The sequence below is a fragment of the Scyliorhinus torazame genome, chromosome 3 (assembly GCF_047496885.1).
Source record: "Scyliorhinus torazame isolate Kashiwa2021f chromosome 3, sScyTor2.1, whole genome shotgun sequence".
Lineage (NCBI taxonomy): Eukaryota > Metazoa > Chordata > Chondrichthyes > Carcharhiniformes > Scyliorhinidae > Scyliorhinus > Scyliorhinus torazame.
Window position 1 is genome coordinate 250,056,326 of NC_092709.1, and position 22,469 is coordinate 250,078,794.

Here is a 22,469-nt window from a genome sequence, read left to right on the forward strand (position 1 = left end):
GGGCCGTGGTAAGTTTTTTTTTTGAGTTCTCTCCATTCCCGCTCGTGGGCAGGGAGCCATTGGAAGTCTGACGTCTTCCTGACCAGGTTCCTGAGAGCCGTGGTATGAGAGGCGAGGTTAGGGATAAATTTCCCCAAAAAATTGACCATGCCCAGAAATCGGAGGACCGCCTTCTTGTCCTCTGGTGTTTCCATAGCTGTGATAGCAGCTACCTTGTCCGCATCCGGCTGCACACCCAATTGGGAGATGTCGTCTGTGGTGGTATGTATTAGGGGTATTAAGGTACCCTGTGATGCCAAGAGGCTATTGGTGGATAGACACTGGGTCCCGATTGGATCAGCCGCCTGCTGGCTCCACCCAGTCGGCGGAGTATAAGAGCCCGATTTCTCCCAGCAACTGCATTCAGTAACTGTGCTGCTGGGGAACAAGTCTGCGTAATAAAGCCATCCTTCTCATCTCGTCTCGTGAGTGATTGATTGTGCTACAATTTATTACGCAAACTTTTAAGGACATGGAGCTCCGAATCATTCCGGAGTGTCTGCGAATCAGCCCCCACGCAGCAAACTCAGCGGCCACTTTTAAACATTAGTTAGTGTGTTTTCAGGGATACCTCCGAACGGCCCCCGGCATACCTACAGAAGAACAGAAAATGCAGGTCCTGCATGCCAGGGTGAGCTCATAGAGGATGTGAACGATTTCCCGACGGCGATCGCAATGCTGATAGGAATCTACGTTCGCTGCGTCAACCAGGTCGACGCACGCCACCAGCTCACGACGAGACGGCAAATCCCCGGGGAATCGCTGGACGAATTCAACAATGCGCTGTTAATACTGGGGAGAAACTGCAACTGCCCATCGGTTTCGGCTCACGAACACACAGAGCTGCTGGTCCGAGATGCATTCATGGCAGGTATGCTTTCATCCCAAATTCGCCAGCGATTGCTGGAAAGAGACACACTAGGCCTCAGAGGCACGGGCCCTCGCGGTCTCGTTTGATGTGGCGTCGCACAACGCCCACGCCTACGCCCCCGACCACGCGGCAGCCCCTTGGGCACCGTGGACCCCCGCGGCGACCGAACCCCCGGGACCCCCCGCCCCCCACAGGCCTGCGCTGCCAGATCACCCGGGGGGGGCCCCGCTACTACTTTTGTGGTCAGGGGAAACACCCCCGAATGCGCTGCCCGGCCCGCTCGGCCCTCTGTAAAGGGTGCGGCAAAAAGGGGCATTTTTTAGCAGTGTGCCAGGCCCGGGGGGGTAGCAGCAATCTCCGGGGGAGGACCCCAAACTCAACCCACCCCAGCGATTCATGTGCGGCCAACGGGCGCCGCCATCTTGGGTCCCGGACTCCATGCGGGAGGGATGGGCGTCGCCATTTTGTGCTCCCCCGGCAACCTGCGATCCATGGGTGGCGCCATCTTGTCCACCCCCGACCGTGTGTGACCCGTGGACGCCGCCATCTTGGCTAACGGCTAAGGACCCCGGGATGGATGGCCACACGGGGTCTGAAGAAAATGCCCCGATGCAGCAACTACGACTGGCTTCTGTGACCCTGGACCAGTCGCGGCCCCGAACACTCCAAACAGCATCAACGACTGTATTTATAAACGGGTACGAGACACCCTGCCTGATCGACTCTGGGAGCACGGAGAGTTTTATACACCCCGATATTGTAAGAGGCTGTTCCCTTCCGATCCACCCGAGTAATCAAAAAAAAGTTCTGGCGGCAGGGTCCCATTCGGTAGAGATAAAAGGGTTCTGCATCGCGAACCTCACGGTGCAGGGGAGGGAGTTCAAGAACTACCGGCTTTACGTCCTTCCCCACCTCTGCGCTACCACACTCCTGGGATTGGATTTTCAGTGTAACCTCCAGAGTTTAACGTTTAAATTCGGCGGCCCTATACCCCCACTCACTATCTGCAGCCTCGCGACCCTCAAGGACGATCCGCCTTCCCTGTTCGCGAACCTCACCCCGGATTGCAAACCAGTCGCCACTAGGAGCAGACGGTACAGAGCCCAGGACCGATCTTTTATCCGGTCAGACGTCCAGCGGCTGCTGAGGGAAGGCATAATTCAGGCCAGCAATAGTCCCTGGAGAGCCCAGGTGGTAGTTGTAAAGACCGGGGAGAAGCAGAGGATGGTCGGAGACTATAGTCAAACCATTAATAGGTACACACAGCTGGATGCGTACCCTCTCCCCCGCATATTCGACATGGTCAACCGGATTGCACAGTACAAGGTCTTTTCCACAGTGGACCTTAAGTCCGCCAACCACCAGCATCCCATCCGCCTGAGCGACCGAAAATACACTGCTTTCGAAGCTGATGGGCGGCTCTATCATTTTTTAAGGGTTCCATTCGGCGTCATTAACGGGGTCTCAGTTTTCCAATGGGAGATGGACCGAATGGTTGACCGGTACGGTTTGCGGGCTACGTTCCCGTACCTCGACAACGTCACCATCTGCGGCCACGACCAGCAGGACCACGGCGCCAACCTCCGCAAATTCCTCCAGACCGCGAACGCCCTGAATCTCAAATACAACAGGGAGAAATGCGTGTTTAGCACCGACCGTCTAGCCATGCTCGGCTACGTAGTGCGAAATGGAGTGATAGGCCCAGACCCCGAACGCATGCGTCCCCTCATGGAGTTCCCCCTCCCCCACTGCTCCAAGGCCCTGAAACGCTGCCTGGGCTTTTTCTCTTATTACACCCAGTGGGTCCCCAACTACGCGGACAAGGCCCGCCCGCTAATCCAGTCCACGGTTTTTACCCAGTCGACAGAGGCCCGCCAGGCCTTCAGCCGCATCAAAGCAGATATCGCAAAGGCCACGATGCACGCAATCGACGAGTCCCTCCCCTTCGAAGTCGAGAGCGACGCGTCTGACGTAGCTCTGGCGGCCATCCTCAACCAAGCGGGCAGACCCGTGGCCTTTTTTTCACACACCCTCCACGCTTCAGAAATCCGTCACACCTCAGTGGAAAAAGAGGCCCAGGCCATAGTGGAAGCTGTGCAGCATTGGAGGCATTACCTGGCCGGTAGGAGATTCACTCTCCTCACTGACCAACGGTCGGTGGCCTTCATGTTCCCCAAACCGCCGCTCGCCGGCGGCGGGAATCCCGCCCGCACCCCCGCCCAGGGCCTCCCCGGCGGAAATCCCGCCCGCACCCCCGCCCAGGGCCTCCCCGGCGGGGATCCCGCCCGCACCCCGCGCTACGCCTTCGGGCTGCTGAAGACCCCCCGCAGCGGCGGGCGGGCCCCATGCAGCAGCTCCTCCAGCGCCAGGCCCACCTCAGCCTCGGAGCCCGCGCCCGGGCACAGCCCGCCCAGCGGCTTCACACCCAGCGGAGCATCGAGCGGAGGCAGGAGCCTGAGCCGGGAATCCTATTTTGGTGATAAAAGCTCGAATGCGGGGAATCGAAGCATGTTCACCGCTGCCTCGGCGCAGAGCAGTTCTTCACTGAAGGATTATGATGATGCCAGAATCAGGAAGACTCCTGTGTCCACTACCAGCAGCAGTCGAAATGCAAGGCCCACTTGCAAACTTCGTACTCCACAAACCAGCCATTCAGTTACTTCTTCTTCAGCTGTCTCTGCGCACGTTATTGCTTCAGTAATTGTTGCTGTGGTAGAGGGCCGTGGGCTTGCTCGGGGCGAAATCGGAATGGCGAGCATTGACATGAAGAGCCCTGAGCTAATATTGTCCCAATTTGCAGACAATACAACATACGCCAAGGTTATTGCCAAGTTGCAGATTTTAACACCTTTAGAAATCATAATGCCAAACACCACTTGTGATAAAGGAAGTGGGACCAAGCTGTTTACACTTATCACAGATAACCAGAGCCCCTGGTTGACATGGAGACCATTAACACAAGATTGGATTGTGTCCAAGAGTTATTGGAGGATGAGGATCTCTTTTTCAGCCTTCAGTCCGTAATTTCACTGTTCTTGGACACTGACCAGCTCCTATCTGTCCTAGTGCAGATTCCAAAGCAAGACACTGTTCAGGCAGCTGAATCCAAGATCACAAACTTAATTTACCTGAAACACACATTGGAGTTGGTGGAACCGCTGCAGGGAACTTTGAAAACTTGCAAGACACCGTTACTTAAGGCTTATTGCAGTTCACTTGCAGACAGCAGATTCAACCTCATTCTGGAGCAAATCAAAACTGTCATCAACGATGACACCAGGTACATTAAAGGCTGTTTGAACATGAGGACGCAGAAATGCTATGCAGTCAGACCAAATATCAATGAGTTCCTTGATATTGCTCGGCGCACGTACACAGAGATTGTAGATGATGTGGCAGGAATGATAACCCAGCTGGGAGAAAAATACAACCTGCCTCTGAAAACCAGCTTCAGTACAACCCGAGGATTCTTCATTCAGCTGAGCTCCGAGGGAGCTTCATTCCCGAATGGACAACTGCCTTCAGAGTTCATGAAGGTCACCGTGATGAAGAACACCTACAATTTCACTACAGCCGACTTAATTAAAATGAACGAACGGTGCCAGGAGTCTTTGCGGGAGATTTACCACATGACGTATCTGGTAGTTTGCAAACTCCTCAGCGAGATCTACAAACACATCCATTGTCTGTACAAGCTGTCTGACGCAGTTTCCATGTTGGACATGTACAATTTCAGACTACGGCAGGGATGTTTTCTGTTCTTTTTATTGCAAGTGACTGCGTTTTAATAAGTGTTTGAGAAATAAACTTAACCTTACTGTAATTTTAGCACAAAGAAACAGTTTTTCACATTTAGCTAAAATTCATTTCCGGCAATTACCTACAGTGCCTCTGTTTCTGTTATGTTTGAGGTAAAATGGAACAAGCTGGAGCTCTCCAGTAAAGAGAATGCTGAGGAATGACCGGTAGCACGGCAGCATTGTGGATAGCACAATTGCTTCACAGCTCCAGGGTCCCAGGTTCGATTCCAGCTTGGGTCACTGTCTGTGCGGAGTCTGCACATCCTCCCTGTGTGTGTGTGGGTTTTCTCCGGGTGCTCCGGTTTCCTCCCACAGTCCACAGATGTGCAGGTTAGGTGGATTGGCCATGATAAATTGCCCTTAGTGTCCAAAATTGCCCTTCGTGTTGGGTGGGGTTACTGGGATATGGGGATAGGGTGGAGGTGTTGACCTTGGGTAGGGTGCTCTTTCCAAGAGCCGGTGCAGACTCGATGGGCCGAATGGCCTCCTTCTGCACTGTAAATTCTATGAAAATTCTATGTTCGATAATGCACTGCGGGGCAAGATCAAGAACGACAAGATCTTGCGGTGGAGGATCGAACTCTCCACCTATAACTATGAGATCTTGTATTGTCCCGGAAAGCTGAACGAGCCTTCCAATGCCCTATCCCGCGGCACGTGTGCCAACGCACAAGTGGACCATCTCCGAACCCTCCACGAGGACCTCTGCCACCCGGAGGTCACTCGGTTCTATCACTTCGTAAAGACCCGCAACCTACCCTACTTCATCGAGGAGGTCAGGACCGCCACCAGGAACTGCAAGATCTGCGCAGAGTGCAAGCCGCATTTCTACCGGCCAGAAAAAGCGCACCTGATAAAGGCTTCCCGTCCTTTTGAGCGCTTCAGCCTGGACTTCAAAGGCCCCCTCCCCTCCACCGATCGCAACACGTACTTCCTCAACGTGATTGACGGATACTCCCTGTTCCCATTCGCCATCCCCTGTCCCGACATGACCGCGGCCACGGTCATTAGAGCCCTCGGCACCATTTTTACACTGTTCGGTTTCCCCGCCTACATGCATAGCGATAGGGGGTCCTCCTTCATGAGCAACGAACTGCGTCAATTCCTGCTCAGCAAGGGCATCGCCTCGAGCAGGACGACCAGTTACAACCCCCGGGGGAACGGTAAGGTAGAAAGGGAGAACGGAACGGTCTGGAAGGCCGTCCTGCTGGCCCTATGGTCCAGACGTCTCCCAGTTTCCCGCTGGCAGGAAGTCCTCCCGGATGCCCTCCACTCCATCCGGTCGCTGCTGTGAACAGCAACAAATCAAACACCTCACAAACGCCTCCTTGTCTTCCCTAGGAAGTCCTCCTCCGGAACGTCACTTCCGACCTGGCTGGCAGCCCCGGGACCCATCCTGCTCCGAAAGTATGTGCGGACGCACAAATCGGACTCGTTGGATGAGAGGGTTTATGTCCTCCACGCGAACCCTCAATACGCCTACGTGGCGTACCCCGACGGCCGACAGGACACGGTCTCCCTGTGGGACCTGGCACCCGCTGGAGCTCCACACACCCCCCCAACACCAGTGACCCCCTCTGGAGTCACACACACACCTCCAACACCAATCACCCCCTCCCTCCCACCGGCACACCCCACAGCCGCCCCCTTCCCGGGTGGATCGGTCCTACCCCTGGCCCCGAATAGGGGTATTGGAGTGGGAAGAGGCATTGCGACGCTCCCAGAGACGACAGGGCCCAAACCAGCGTCTGCATCACCACCGGGGCTAAGACAATCGGCGAGGACGACCAGGGCACCCATTTGACTCATCGAATCAGTATTGTAAAGCAAGAAATGCCTCTGTAAATAATTTTTTGGGGTTGTCCAGTAAAAGCGGCATTGTAAGTAGTTGATATCGGAGCATAGCCGCCGTGTTAGCGGCATCCTAGGTACCAACTCTGGAAACCCCTACCACCATACGGCCCACTACCCCGCCGGGTTCCTTTTTAACAAGGGGTGAATGTGGTGGTATGTATTAGGGGTATTAAGGTACCCTGTGATGCCGAGAGGCTATTGGTGGATAGACACTGGGTCCCGATTGGATCAGCCGCCTGCTGGCTCCACCCAGTAGGCGGAGTATAAGATCCCGGGTACTCCCAGCAGCCGCATTCTGTAACTGTGCTGCTGGGGAACAAGTCTGCATAATAAAGCCTTCGTTCGACTCCTTCTCATCTCGTCTCGTGAGTGATTGATTGTGCTACATCGTCCCCGAGGAACTTGAGTTCCGTCTGACCAAAAGAGCATTTGGCCCTGTTGAGGAGGAGGCCATGCTCACGTATACATTTGAATACGCGCTGGAGGCGACTAACATGCTCCTGCGGGGTGGTGGACCAAATGATTATGTCGTCGACATAGACGCGAACACCTTCAATGCCTTCCATCATTTGTTCCATAATCCTATGGAACACTTTTGAAGCCGATATGATCTCAAACGGCATCCTGTTGTAACAATATCTGCCAAAGGGGGTATTAAATGTGCAAAGTTTCCTGCTGGATTTGTCGAGCTGGATTTGCCAGAATCTTTTTGAGGCGTCGAGTTTGGTGAAGAGCTTGGCGCGAGCCATCTCACATGTGAGCTCTTTGCGCTTGGGAATTGGATAATGCTTCCTCATGATGTTGCGATTTAGATCCTTGGGATCAATGCAAATTCTCAATTCGCCGGAAGGCTTTTTTTACACATACCATGGAACAGACCCAGTCGGTTGGTTCTGTGACTTTGGAAATCACTCCTTGGTTCTGGAGGTGAGGACAAGACAAAGTTTAAAACAGTCCCGCTGAAGTTCGACAGCCACTGTGACATCGAAGTCAACGAGAGCTTTGAACGCTATTTTTTCCAGCAGAGGCTTCAGGGTAAGGATGAACCTTTTCTGTCCTTCTTAACCCATCTCCGTATCCTCGCGCAGTCCTGCAACTACGGCTCCACTTCCGACTCCATGATCCGCGCGACCAGATCGTTTTCGGGGTCCACTCCGATCCCCTTCGCCAGCAGCTCCTTAAAGTTAAGCAGCTCACCCTTACCATCGCCATCGAAACCTGCATCGTCCACGAGCACGCTAACAACCGGCACTCCCATATCAAGGCAGCAGAGATGGCGCGGCAAGGCCCCCACGATGCGGAGCGGGTGCAGGCCGCAAAACAGCTCCAGGGCCTGAGTCTGGATGAAGGCGGCCATTTTGTGCACTTTTCCTGGGCTCCTGCGCATGCGCGCCACGACCAAGGGGACGGTGAGGCCGATGACCGAACTGCGCAGGTGCGCACATCCTTCGACTGCACAGCGTATTCGCGGTGGCGCACGGAGCGTCCTGACGTCGGCGCCATGACGTGCAACAACTATCCATCGATTTCGATTTCGGCGGCGTGAGAGCAGCTGGTTAGTCAATTTCAGCGGGAGCATTGCGGAAGGAGGTTGCTGGGAGGTAAGTCAACCTTTAAAAGCACTTCTCTTTGCAGGGGCAGGCCAGTCAATTTCGGCGGGAGTGGAGCTGGCTGGTTAGTCAATTTCAGCAGGAGCTGAGAATTTTTCTTTTTTTTTTACATTAGTTTTTTAGGCGGGAACAGGAAGTCGACCCGCGGACGTCTGGGAAGACCCTCACCAATAAATTCTGGTGGAGAGGAAACCCGAGACACTACACGTGTAGTGTCTCCCACCCACCCTCCTCCTCTAACCTAATAATAAAACCCATTGGTCTGAGGTAAGTACCATATTTTTATTATATTATTATTATTTTTTATAAAAATTTAATTTAGTTGTTAGCCAGATCTTGGTAGAAAGTTAGAGGAATGGCAGGGAAGGGAGTGCAATGTTCCTCCTGCAGGATGTTTGAGGTGAGGGATGCAGTTAGTGTCCCTGCTGATTTTACCTGCAGGAAGTGCTGCCATCTCCAGCTCCTCCAAGACCGAGTTAGGGAACTGGAGCTGGATTTGGAAGAACTTCGGATCATTCGGGAGGCAGAAGGGGTCATAGATAGCAGCTTCAGGGAATTAGTTACACCAAATATTGGAGATAGGTGGGTAACTGTAAGAGGGACTGGGAAAAAACAGTCAGTGCAGGGATCCCCTGCGGTCGTTCCCCTGAGAAACAAGTATACCGCTTTGGATACTTGTGGGGGGGACGACTTACCAGGGGTAAGCCATGGGGTACGGGCCTCTGGCACGGAGTCTGTCCCTGTTGCTCAGAAGGGAAGGGGGGAGAGGAGCAGAGCATTAGTAATTGGGGACTCTATAGTCAGGGGCACAGATAGGAGATTTTGTGGGAGCGTGAGAGACTCACGTTTGGTATGTTGCCTCCCAGGTGCAAGGGTACGTGATGTCTCGGATCGTGTTTTCCGGGTCCTTAGGGGGGAGGGGGAGCAGCCCCAAGTCGTGGTCCACATTGGCACCAACGACATAGGTAGGAAAGGGGACAAGGATGTCAGGCAGGCTTTCAGGGAGCTAGGATGGAAGCTCAGAACTAGAACAAACAGAGTTGTTATCTCTGGGTTGTTGCCCGTGCCACGTGATAGTGAGATGAGGAATAGGGAGAGAGAGCATTTAAACACGTGGCTACAGGGATGGTGCAGGCGGGAGGGTTTCAGATTTTTGGATAACTGGGGCTCTTTCTGGGGAAGGTGGGACCTCTACAGACAGGATGGTCTACATCTGAACCTGAGGGGCACAAATATCCTGGGGGGGAGATTTGTTAGTGCTCTTTGGGGGGGTTTAAACTAATGCAGCAGGGGCATGGGAACCTGGATTGTAGTTTTAGGGTAAGGGAGAATGAGAGTATAGAGGTCAGGAGCACAGATTTGACGTCGCAGGAGGGGGCCAGCGTTCAGGTAGGTGGTTTGAAGTGTGTCTACTTCAATGCCAGGAGTATACGAAACAAGGTAGGGGAACTGGCAGCGTAGGTTGGTACCTGGGACTTCGATGTTGTGGCCATTTCGGAGACATGGATAGAGCAGGGACAGGAATGGATGTTGCAGGTTCCGGGGTTTAGGTGTTTTAGTAAGCTCAGAGAAGGAGGCAAAAGAGGGGGAGGTGTGGCGCTGCTAGTCAAGAGCAGTATTACGGTGGCGGAGAGGATGCTAGATGGGGACTCTTCTTCCGAGGTAGTATTGGCTGAAGTTAGAAACAGGAAAGGAGAGGTCACCCTGTTGGGAGTTTTTTATAGGCCTCCTAATAGTTCTAGGGATGTAGAGGAAAGGATGGCGAAGATGATTCTGGATATGAGCGAAAGTAACAGGGTAGTTATTATGGGAGACTTTAACTTTCCAAATATTGACTGGAAAATATATAGTTCGAGTACAATAGATGGGTCGTTTTTTGTGCAGTGTGTGCAGGAGGGTTTCCTGAAACAATATGTTGACAGGCCAACAAGAGGCGAGGCCACGTTGGATTTGGTTTTGGGTAATGAACCAGGCCAGGTGTTGGATTTGGAGGTAGGAGAGCACTTTGGGGACAGTGACCACAATTCGGTGACGTTTACGTTAATGATGGAAAGGGATAAGTATACACCGCAGGGCAAGAGTTATAGCTGGGGGAAGGGCAATTATGATGCCATTAGACGTGACTTGGGGGGGATAAGGTGGAGAAGTAGGCTGCAAGAGGTGGGCACACTGGATAAGTGGGGCTTGTTCAAGGATCAGCTACTGCGTGTTCTTGATAAGTATGTACCGGTCAGACAGGGAGGAAGGCGTCGAGCGAGGGAACCGTGGTTTACCAAGGAAGTGGAATCTCTTGTTAAGAGGAAGAAGAAGGCCTATGTGAAGATGAAGTGTGAAGTTTCGGTTGGGGCGGTGGATAGTTACAAGGTAGCGAGGAAGGATCTAAAGAGAGAGCTAAGACGAGCAAGGAGGGGACATGAGAAGTATTTGGCAGGAAGGATCAAGGAAAACACAAAAGCTTTCTATAGGTATGTCAGGAATAAGCGAATAACTAGGGAAAGAGTAGGACCAGTCAAGGACAGGGATGGGAAATTGTGTGTGGAGTCTGAAGAGATAGGCGAGATACTAAATGAATATTTTTCGTCAGTATTCACTCAGGAAAAAGATAATGTTGTGGAGGAGAATGCTGAGCCCCAGGCTAATAGAATAGATGGCATTGAGGTACGTAGGGAAGAGGTGTTGGCAATTCTGGACAGGCTGAAAATAGATAAGTCCCCGGGACCTGATGGGATTTATCCTAGGATTCTATGGGAGGCCAGGGAAGAGATTGCTGGACCTTTGGCTTTGATTTTTATGTCATCATTGGCTACAGGAATAGTGCCAGAGGACTGGAGGACAGCAAATGTGGTCCCTTTGTTCAAAAAGGGGAGCAGAGACAACCCCGGCAACTATAGACCGGTGAGCCTCACGTCTGTAGTGGGTAAAGTCTTGGAGGGGATTATAAGGGACAAGATTTATAATCATCTAGATAGGAATAATATGATCAGGGATAGTCAGCATGGCTTTGTGAAGGGTAGGTCATGCCTCACAAACCTTATTGAGTTCTTTGAGAAGGTGACTGAACAGGTAGACGAGGGTAGAGCAGTTGATGTGGTGTATATGGATTTCAGCAAAGCGTTTGATAAGGTTCCCCACGGTAGGCTATTGCAAAAAATACGGAGGCTGGGGATTGAGGGTGATTTAGAGATGTGGATCAGAAATTGGCTAGCTGAAAGAAGACAGAGGGTGGTGGTTGATGGGAAATGTTCAGAATGGAGTACAGTCACAAGTGGAGTACCACAAGGATCTGTTCTGGGGCCGTTGCTGTTTGTCATTTTTATCAATGACCTAGAGGAAGGCGCAGAAGGGTGGGTGAGTAAATTTGCAGACGATACTAAAGTCGGTGGTGTTGTCGATAGTGTGGAAGTATGTAGCAGATTACAGAGGGATATAGATAAGCTGCAGAGCTGGGCTGAGAGGTGGCAAATGGAGTTTAATGTAGAGAAGTGTGAGGTGATTCACTTTGGAAGGAATAACAGGAATGCGGAATATTTGGCTAATGGTAAAGTTCTTGAAAGTGTGGCTGAGCAGAGGGATCTAGGTGTCCATGTACATAGATCCCTGAAAGTTGCCACCCAGGTTGATAGGGTTGTGAAGAAGGCCTATGGAGTGTTGGCCTTTATTGGTAGAGGGATTGAGTTCCGGAGTCGGGAGGTCATGTTGCAGCTGTACAGAACTCTGGTCCGGCCGCATTTGGAGTATTGCGTACAGTTCTGGTCACCGCATTATAGGAAGGACGTGGAGGCTTTGGAGCGGGTGCAGAGGAGATTTACCAGGATGTTGCATGGTATGGAGGGAAAATCTTATGAGGAAAGGCTGACGGACTTGAGGTTGTTTTCGTTGGAGAGAAGAAGGTTAAGAGGAGACTTAATAGAGGCATACAAAATGATCAGGGGGTTGGATAGGGTGGACAGTGAGAGCCTTCTCCCGCGGATGGATATGGCTGGCACGAGGGGACATAACTTTAAACTGAGGGGTAATAGATATAGGACAGAGGTCAGAGGTAGGTTCTTTACGCAAAGAGTAGTGAGGCCGTGGAATGCCCTACCTGCTACAGTAGTGAACTCGCCAACATTGAGGGCATTTAAAAGTTTATTGGATAAACATATGGATGATAATGGCATAGTGTAGGTTAGATGGCTTTTGTTTCGGTGCAACATCGTGGGCCGAAGGGCCTGTACTGCGCTGTATTGTTCTATGTTCTATGTTCTATGTTAACTGTGGCTCCGTCCATTTAAAGCAGCAATGTCCCGCGAGATCTCGACGCTGTCTCCAGTGTGGCAAGCTTGGCCACTACGCAGCCCTGTGCAGATCTGCTCAACTGCCCAATACACAGTGATCCCAGTCGCAGCGCAGGAATGTCCGGTCAGTACAGCAACCCGTTGCAGACTCCGACTCCAACATGGTTCCAGATTCCGACACCGAGGGTCTCACATCCCCATTCCGGGTGGGCATCATCACCAAGCATTCGATGCTTTTAGCGAAGAAGGTGAAACAACTCCCAGTGATGAGCATTGATCCGGACGACGAGTGGTGTGCCACCCTTACGGTCAACAAGGCTCGCATACGCTTCAGGCTGGACACCGGCGCTTCAGCGAACCTCATTTCAAAGTCTGACCTTGACACCATCCGCGTCAAGCCAAGCATTCTGCCACCGGCCTGCCAGCTCCTCGACTACAATGGCAATGCCATTGCTGCCAGTGGCTCATGCCAGCTTGCGGTATCCCATCGTTCTTCAAAAGCAACCCTGCGTTTTGAAATTCTAGGAACAACAGAGCTTCCCTGCTCGGTGCTCGGGCCTGCAAAATCCTGAATCTTGTGCAGCGGGTTCTCACCATGTCGTCTGCAGAGGCAACGGCCTCGCCAGATGTCAACTTCCAAGCACAATTAGATGACATCATAGCACAATACCACAGCGTCTTCGAAGGTACGGGTACACTACCTTACCGATACAAGATACTGCTGAAGCCGAATGCCACACCTGTGGTTCATGCACCGCGTCGGCACCCCTTAAGGACCGCCTCAAGCAGCAGCTGCAAGACCTCCAGGACCAGGGCGTCATTTCTAATGTCAATGAACCCACGGACTGGGTTAGCTCCATGGTCTGTGTCAAAAAACCATCAGGGGAACTTCGCATTTGTATCGACCCCAAAGATTTGAACCGTAACATCATGAGGGAACACTACCCTATACCTAAACGAGAAGAGCTCACCAGCGAAATGGCTCACGCCAAGTTTTTCACGAAGCTGGATGCCTCCAAGGGGTTTTGGCAAATACAGCTGGACATTTAACACCCCATTCGGTCGCTACTGTTCCAACCGGATGCCCTTTGGCATCATCTCCGCCTCGGAGGTGGTCCACCACATAATGGAGCAAATGATGGAGGGCATCGAGGGGGTGCGAGTGTACGTCGATGATATTATTATCTGGTCCACAACTCCTCAGGAGCACATCGATCGCCTCAAGCGAGTGTTCCACAGGATCCGCGAGCATGGCCTCCGACTCAATAGAGCCAAATGCTCGTTCGGTCAGGCAGAAATAAAGTTTCTTGGCGACCATATTTTGCAGTTCGGTGTGCAGCCAGATGCAGACAAGGTGTCGGCGATCAACGCCATGAAGACCCCGGAGGACAAGAAGGCGGTCCTCCATTTCCTAGGGATGGTCAATTTCCTTGGGAAGTTTATCCCCAACCTTGCATCACACACCACAGCTCTCCGCAATCTTGTCAAAAGAACTATGGACTTCCAGTGGCTCCCCGCTCATGAGCAAGAGTGGCCTGAGCTCAGGGCGAAACTCACCAAGGCCCCGGTACTGACATTTCTTGACTCCGCCAAGGAGACGCAGATCTCCACCGACGCGAGCCAGGCTGGCATTGGGGCAGTGCTCCTCCAGCGGGACGAATCCTCCTCCTGGGCCCCAGTCGCATATGCCTCTAGAGCCATGACACCTACTGAGCAACGATACGCTCAGATTGAAAAAGAATGCCTGGGCCTCCTCACAGGGATTGACAAATTCCATGATTACGTGTATGGACTCCCCAAATTCACGGTCAAGACAGACCACAGACCATTGGTTCACATCATCCAAAAAGACCTCAATGATATGACGCCACGGCTACAACGTATCCTCCTCAAACTCCGCCGCTACGATTTCGACCTGGTCTACACCCCGGGCAAAGAGCTCATTGTGGCCGACGCACTCCCTCGTTCCATCACCACGCCGTGTGAGCAGTCGGACTTTGTCTCTCAGATAGACGCTCAGGTGAAGTTTTGTGCATCCAACTTTCCGGCCACTGATGAAAGGGTCGTGCAAATTCGTCAGGAGATGGCCAGGGATCCTTTACTCCAGCGGGTAATGCGACATCTCACGGATGGTTGCCCAAAAGGGGCAGTGCCCCCAGTTTTATAATGTAAAGGACGATCTAGCAGTAGTGGACGGCATATTAATGAAGCTGGACAGGATAGTAATCCCACAGAGCATGCGAGAGCTGGTCCTCGGCCAAATCCACGAGGGTCACCTGGGGGTCGAAAAGTGTCGCCGTCGAGCCCGAGAGGCAGTATATTGGCCAGGCATCAGTCAGGAAATTGCCAACACGGTCCTCAATTGCCCAACGTGTCAAACGTTCCAGCCGGCTCAGCCCAAAGAGACTCTACAGCCGCATGAACTGGTGTCCTCCCGATGGTCCAAAGTTGGTATTGACCTCTTTCATGCAAAGGGCCGAGACTATGTCCTCCTCGTGGACTACTTTTCCAACTACCCCGAGGTGATCAGACTGACTGACCTCACATCGGCAACAGTCATCAAGGCATGCAAAGAAACTTTTGCCCGTCATGGCATTCCACTTACAGTTATGACTGATAATGGCCCTTGTTTCTTCAGCCAGGAGTGGACGGATTTTGCCTGGCTGTACAATTTTACGCACGTCACTTCAAGCCCCCACTACCCCCAGTCGAATGGGAAGGCTGAAAAGGGGGTCCACATTGTTAAAAGGCTGTTGTGCAAAGCTGCTGACTCGGGTTCGGATTTTAACCTGGCGCTGTTAGCCTACAGGGCGACTCCTTTGTCCGTTGGCCTGTCCCCTGCACAGCTGCTAATGAACCGCACACTACGGACGATGGTGCCGGCTGTCCACATCCCGGACCTTGACAATTTTCTGGTCCTGCAGAGGATGCAACAGTCTCGGGCTCAATGCAAGTTGGCGTACGACGCCCACGCCACAGATCTCCCTGCTCTGGCTCCTGCTGACCGAGTTCGCGTTCAGCTACCTGATGGTGGCTGGTCTGCCACGGCTGTGGTGGTTAAGCAAGTGACCCCGAGACCGTTCCTCGTTCGCATGCATGATGGCTCCTTTCTTCGGCATAATAGGCGGGCACTGCGGCTACTTCCACGCCCGCCACCTGAACGTGATGTCCCGCCTCGCATGCTGGTTCCTCAGGACGCGCCCTTCCACAAGGCCACTGATCTGCCAGTTCTTTTACCGATCTCTACATTGGAGGCAGTTCCGCCTGTTCAAGTGCCGGCGGCCCCTGACCCACCCTTGAGGCGGTCAACCAGAATTCGTTGCCCGCCACAGAGACTGAATTTATAGACTGAATGTTGCATTGCCTTGTGCTTCGTTTACACATCTGTACATATTGTTTCTTCCTAATTTGTTATCTGCCCTCTATCTGCACTAGACACCTTCCCATGTGAATGCGTTAACATACTTTGTATATAGTCAGGCTCCTGTATACACACACACTCACTATTTATTGACCTACACACATTTTTAAAAATAAGTTTAAAAAAAAGGGGGGAGATGTGATAATATACACACAGGTATATGATGGTGCACAGACAGGCAGTGATTGACACACAGGATGACCAGTGAACACACAGAACACAGCAGCCAATCACCAGGCAAGACACGGCCACTATAATATTAGAGGGCATTAGTTTTCCTGCTCTCTTGGGATCCAGCCTCTGAGACAATCAGAGCCTGTGAGCAGCAACTAGAACATACACCATGTGGTAGGAAGATAGTCTGTTCAGGTTAGCCTCAGGTCTCCAGTCAAGTCAGCATAGTGTCAACCCACAGTTAAAGTATGTATGATAGTTAAGAGTTCAATAAAATCGAGTTGCATTTCTTCAAGTGTTGGAAGCCTGTCTCTCTCACTGCTGCAGCAAACGCAGTCCTCGCAGACGCGGCTTACCCAACACTTCAATCTCGAGCTTACTTTAAAATGTAAATGCTTAAAAAAAAACTCTGCACCCTTTGATTTAGTGACACCAAGGTTAATTAATTTTCTCAGCAATTTGGATGCTTTAAAGTATCATTGGTAACTTCTTCAGTGCTTAGATTAATAATTGTTACTGCACCATTCACATTAAGTCAACATTTGTGTTATGTATAGTTGTTTTTTAATATTTGAACAAAATTTGTTAGAATGAAAATTAACATACCATCAAAATCTGCCAGAGCCTGGGTGTTCTCTCCCATATCTGAAGTTACTGTTAATGCCTGCTTAACCTTTAGATTGGTTTCCCTATAATAATCACATAATATTAATGAAAATCATAAAATAGTCTTCCAGAAATTATGAAAGAGTGGTTGTACTTTGCAATGACAGCGAATCGCACAACAGGAACACACATTAGAAATTGAATTTCATGCAAAGATACAGTCCACATGATTTTGCATTCATTTACCTTAGGGTATTTTAGTGAACAATACAGGAGGACAACAAAAGCCCCAGGGTCACATAAAGTATATTGGGAAACCCACCACAGAGTTTCAGGGCCAGTAAATCTGGCAATTTTGGTAATCTATTGAAAGGTTTAATTCTTTTGTTTTAAAATATGTTTATTAAGGCATTTATAAATAAACATCGAATAAAACCACAACCAAGATAAAAAAGATAACCAACAGAACACAGCATAACTCAATAAGTAGCCAACAACCACAACCCGTCCACCCTATCATACTTCCCACCCTCTCTGCCTCCACTTTTTCTTGTTAACCCTAAACTACCACCCTTCCCCTGCTGACTTAACTCTCCTAGAAGAAGTCAACGAATGGTTTCCATCTCCGGGCGAACCCTTCCATCGACCCCCTCGAACCTTTCTATCGGCCCGTCGAACTCTTCCATCAAACCTTGAAAGGTTTAATTCTTAACTACATTATGGAGCCTCTGATTAGTATTTACATTAAGACAATGTTTTTAAAAATAAATTTAGAGTACCCAATTCATTTTTTCCAATTAAGGGGCAATTTAGCATGCCCAATCCACCTACCCTGCACATCTTTTGGGTTGTGGGGGCAAAACCCACGCAAACACGGGGAGAAGGTGCAAACTCCACACGGACAGTGACCCAGAGGCGGGATCGAACCAGTGCTAACCCACTGCGCCACCGTGCTGCCCAACATTAAGACAATGTTGCCGTTAACCTATATGAGTACTTCTAAATTATGTTATTTTCAGATGACAACATTTCAAAACTTGCAAAACCACCAATTAGTACATGTCAGATGAAAGATTGTACGTGTGCAAAATGTGCTCAAAACGTGAATCACATTTTGTTCTTGAATGAGATGGCCCACATATGATAACGATAAGTGCAGAGGAGGGAATCTACTCACCCATCTAACTCAGCCATGCAGAAAAACTAAGGCAGAATTTTACTAGCCCCTTGAAGATGAACTGGGAGGCAGTGGTAAAATGGCAGCAAAAGATATCGCTAGGAAAGCCTTTGGGCTGCATAGTGGCACAGTGATTTGCACTGCTGCCTTACAAGACCATGGAACCGGGTTTAATTCCAGACTTGGGTGACTGTGTGGAATTTGCACGTTTATTCCATTTCTGCATGGGTTTCCTCCAGTTGCTTCGGTTTCATAGAACATAGAACATACAGTGCAGAAGGAGGCCATTCAGCCCATTGAGTCTGCACTGACCCACTTAAGCCCTCACTTCCAATTTACCCTCATAACCCAATAACTCCTCGTAACCTTTTTGGACACTAAGGGCAATTTCGCATGGCAAATCCACCTAAACTGCACGTCTTTGGACTGTGGGAGGAAACCGGAGCACCCGCAGGAAACCCACGCAGACACGGGGAGAATGTGCAGACTCCGCACAGTCAGTGACCCAGCGGGGAATCGAACCTGGGACCGTGGCGCTGTGAAGCCACAGTGCTATCCATTTGTGCTTACGTGCTGCCTGACTGTGGGGTTTCCTCCCACAGTTCAAAAATGTGCAAGTTTGGTAGATTGGCCATGCGAAATTGCCCCTTAGTGTCAAAGGATATGCAGGTTAGATGGAGTTACAGAGATAGGGCAGGGGAGTGGGCCTAGGTGTGGTGCTCTTTCGAAGGGTGGGTGCAGACTTGATGGGCAAAATGGCCTCCTTCGGCACTGTAGGAATTCTATTCTATATAGTGTGCCTGAATGTGCCTCTGTCAGTGGTGCCATAGAGGCTGCAGAATTGCTGGCCCTCTGATTGGATTGGCAGCTCAGAGAGGCACTCCATCATCCTTAATGGGATAGTGACCCCGGCCCCTTGATTGGCCACGAGAGACAAAATTGCCACTGCTTTCCTGCAGTCCACGTGTGCGGCTTGGGGCCTGCATATAGCCGTGATGTCAGGACTCACCTGGAGATGATAAAATCCCACCTTCGGCTCACCATTAGAGCACTCAGCTTACTGAATGATTCCAGGTTATTTGCCTTTACCCTAAAAACTGCTCAATGTAATAATCGTTTTAGGGTGAACTTATGTGAAAAACTGCGTCCTGATTTCACTCCTAAATAATGTAGCTTTAATTTTTAGATGATGCCCTTTTTGTTCCGAATTCTTCATTCATAGTCAATACGTTCTCTATATCTACACTCCCAAATCACTTAAACATTTAACCACACTTCATCACAGTAGAAAATACTTATAACTTTGAAATCACTTACCCGTCAAGCTCAGCTGTCTCTATATAAAGCAAGCCATATGGTTCACTGCTAGATAACAGTAGCAAGTCTGCCTATGTAGAAATACAAGGGATGAAGCACCCATTACAATACATATAATTATTTAACACATATAATTATGGTATAATTATGCTTTATATACATGAATAAAGCTTAGAATAAAAATATAAAATTTGCTCATTTCAAGGATCAAATACAAACAATCTCATCCTGAACTTGAACATTGATCTTTTGATTTTTTAGGTGCATTTGTTCCTAATCTTTTTAAAACCATCTTCACCATCTCCTAACTGCCAACCTCAATGGGTTGAGATCCAAAGATGTGCAGGTTAGGTTGATTGGCCATGCTAAATTGCCCCTAAATGTCTGTGGTGATATGCCTATGGGCTATATCATAGATGGATGGTGTGCAACCTCCAACCAGCAGGTGGCGGTACAGACACACCATGTGGTCTCTAGACCCAGGTAATGTGACCTGTGACTCTGATATAAGGAGAGACACATCTGGCCATCTTCAGAATAAGATTGAGAGGGTAAGAAGACAAACATGTGAATCGTCAGTGCTAGGTACAAGTTCCAGAGGAGTAGTTAGCAGGCTCCATGATAACATGTTCTGTATCAGATTGCTATCTTTCCACATCAGACTCTATGTTTGGACAAGTCTAAGTATCTGGTGGATTCCTTCGTAATGTACAAAGGACCAAACACAGCAGTGTCCAACTGATTAGGTGGGGTTACTGGGTTACGGGGATAGGGTGGCAGTGTGGTCTTAAGTAGGGTGCTCTTTCCAAAGGACGGCGCAGACTCGATGGGCCCAATGGCCTTCTTCTGCACTTTAAATTCTACGATTCTATGGGTTTGGCCAAAATAAAAACAGAGAATGCTGGAAATGCTAAGGTCAAGTAGTATCTGTGGGGAGATAAACAAAAATTAAAGTTTCAGTTTAATTGCCTTTTGTTTAGAACTGAAAAAAGCTAGGAATATAAAAGGTTTTAAGCAAGTAATTATTAAGGGAAAGGTTGTGGAGAGAATAAAAAGGAAGGTCTGCAATAGGGTGGAAGACAGGAGAACTTAAATGACAAAAATGATATTGGTTCAAAGCAAAGGCATTCCCATCTCCTTTTGTTTCATGCAGTCATACAACCTCCCCTATCTTCCACCTTATTACTGACATTCCCTTTTGTCCTTTACCCTCTCTCCACTTTTTCTGCCCTTTCACTTGCTTAAAACTTAGTGCATCCTTAACTTTTCCAGTTCCGACTAAAAATCATTGACCTGAAACACTGTGCACAATTTTTCCAGCCAGGTGGAGGTGGATTCCTGAGATTGAAGGGTGGGAAAGTCACAAAAATGTACATTAGGTTGGGATGCTTCTGGTTTTCCAGTAGCAAATTGGATTGCAAGTCTAGTGGGGAACTCTTGTGCATCTGGCAGGAAAGGAACTGACGTAATCAAACAGGCAATGAAGAGTCTTTTGAACCAGCAATCGTTCTTTCCCGACAGGATCCAGGTTCTAATCTGGGTCTACACTTCATCAGCTGGAGAAGATAAATATATAATGGGAACTCTTGATATGAGTAGTGTAAAGGATGAAACTGGCAAGCCAGTGGTCAGCTACAATAAAAGGATTACACTGACGAATAGTTCGCCTAAAATCACTGATTTTGTTGCGGGGGGGGGGGGTGGGGGGTGGGGGAGGGGGGGGGGGGGGGTTCAGTTGTCTGGAAAATTAGAAAATCAAAGTTAAAGGAGAAGGTGAGAGAGTAGGTTAACGATGAGGACTTTAAGTGAGTTAAAGGGGTCGAGGGCTCAGGAGAGGTTAGTAAAGTTTCCAGAACACGTAATAGAACAGAGAGTAACGAAAGCGGCAGGAATCTAACTTCAGGAACATCAAAAAAGGGGACAACTATGAGAAGGGGAAGGGTACAACAATGGCGTTGTACCTAATGCGCGCAATATTTGAAACAAGGTAAATGAGCTTGTTGTCACTAGCTTTCGGAGCGCTGCTCCTTCCTCAGGTGAATGCAGAGGTCTGTTCCATGAGGTTATCCGTGGGTTTGCGATAAAGCGACGTGCTGAGGTGACCGTCCTTGATGGAGACGAGTGTGTCCAAGAATGCAACTGATTTTGGAGAGTAGTCCATGGTGAGTCTGATTGTTGGATGGAACTTATTAATGTTATCGTGCAGTCGTTTCAGTGATTCTTCGCCGTGGGTCCAAAGGAAAAAAATGTCATCGATGTATCTGGTGTATAACGTCGGTTGAAGGTCCTGTGCGGTGAGTAGGTCCTGTTCAAACTTGTGCATGAAGATGTTGGCGTATTGGGGTGCGAATTTGGTCCCCATGGCTGTTCCGTGCGTCTGGATGAAGAACTTGTTGTCGAAGGTGAAGACGTTGTGATCCAGAATGAAGCGGATGAGTTGCAGAATTGCGTCTGGAGATTGGCAGTTGTCGGTGTTGAGTACTGAGGCTGTTGCAGCAATGCCGTCGTCATGGGGGATGCTGGTGTAGAGTGCCGAGACCCACGGCGAAGAATCACTGAAACGACTACACGATGACATTAATAAGTTCCATCCAACCATCAGACTCACCATGGACTACTCTCCAAAATCAGTTGCATTCTTGGACACACTCGTCTCCATCAAGGACGGTCACCTCAGCACGTCGCTTTATCGCAAACCCACGGATAACCTCATGATGCTCCACTTCTCCAGCTTCCACCCTAAACACATTAAAGAAGCCATCCCCTATGCACAAGCGCTCCGTATACACAGGATCTGCTCAGACGAGGAGGAGCGTAACAGACATCTACAGACGTTGAAAGATGCCCTCGTACGAACGGGATATGGCATTCGACTCATCGATCGACAGTTCCAACGCGCCACAGCGAAAAACCGGACCGACCTCCTCAGAAGACAAACATGGGACACAACCGACAGAATACCCTTCGTCGTCCAGTACTTCCCCGGAGCGGAGAAACTACGTCATCTTCTTCACAGCCTTCAACACGTCATCGATGACGATAAACATCTTGCCAAGGTCATCCCCACACCCCCACTACTTGCCTTCAAACAACCGCGCAACCTCAAACGAACCATTGTTTGCAGCAAACTACCCAGTCTTCAGAACAGTGACCACGACACCACACAACCCTGTCATGGCAATCTCTGCAAGACGTGCCAGATCATTGACATGGATACCACTATTACATGTGAGAACACCACCCACCAGGTACGCGGTACATACTCGTGCGACTCGGCCAACGTTGTCTACCTGATACGCTGCAGGAAAGGATGTCCCGAAGCG

The 22,469-nt window shown here is 50.0% G+C and overlaps 1 protein-coding gene and 1 pseudogene across 1 annotated transcript in view; one reads left to right on the top strand and one right to left on the bottom strand.

The window, feature by feature from the left end:
* The window catches only part of atp8b5b (ATPase phospholipid transporting 8B5b), a 502,620-nt gene that overhangs the window by 283,624 nt on the left and 196,527 nt on the right, over positions 1–22,469 (bottom strand). Inside the window, exons 8-9 of the mRNA XM_072497094.1 lie at positions 19,147–19,217; positions 16,653–16,735 (exon numbers count right to left, since the gene is read on the bottom strand). Coding sequence (XP_072353195.1) covers positions 16,653–16,735; positions 19,147–19,217 — 154 coding nt within the window. The remainder of the gene's footprint in view (positions 1–16,652; positions 16,736–19,146; positions 19,218–22,469) is intronic.
* LOC140408220 (mutS protein homolog 4 pseudogene) lies at positions 3,853–4,698 on the top strand (annotated as a pseudogene).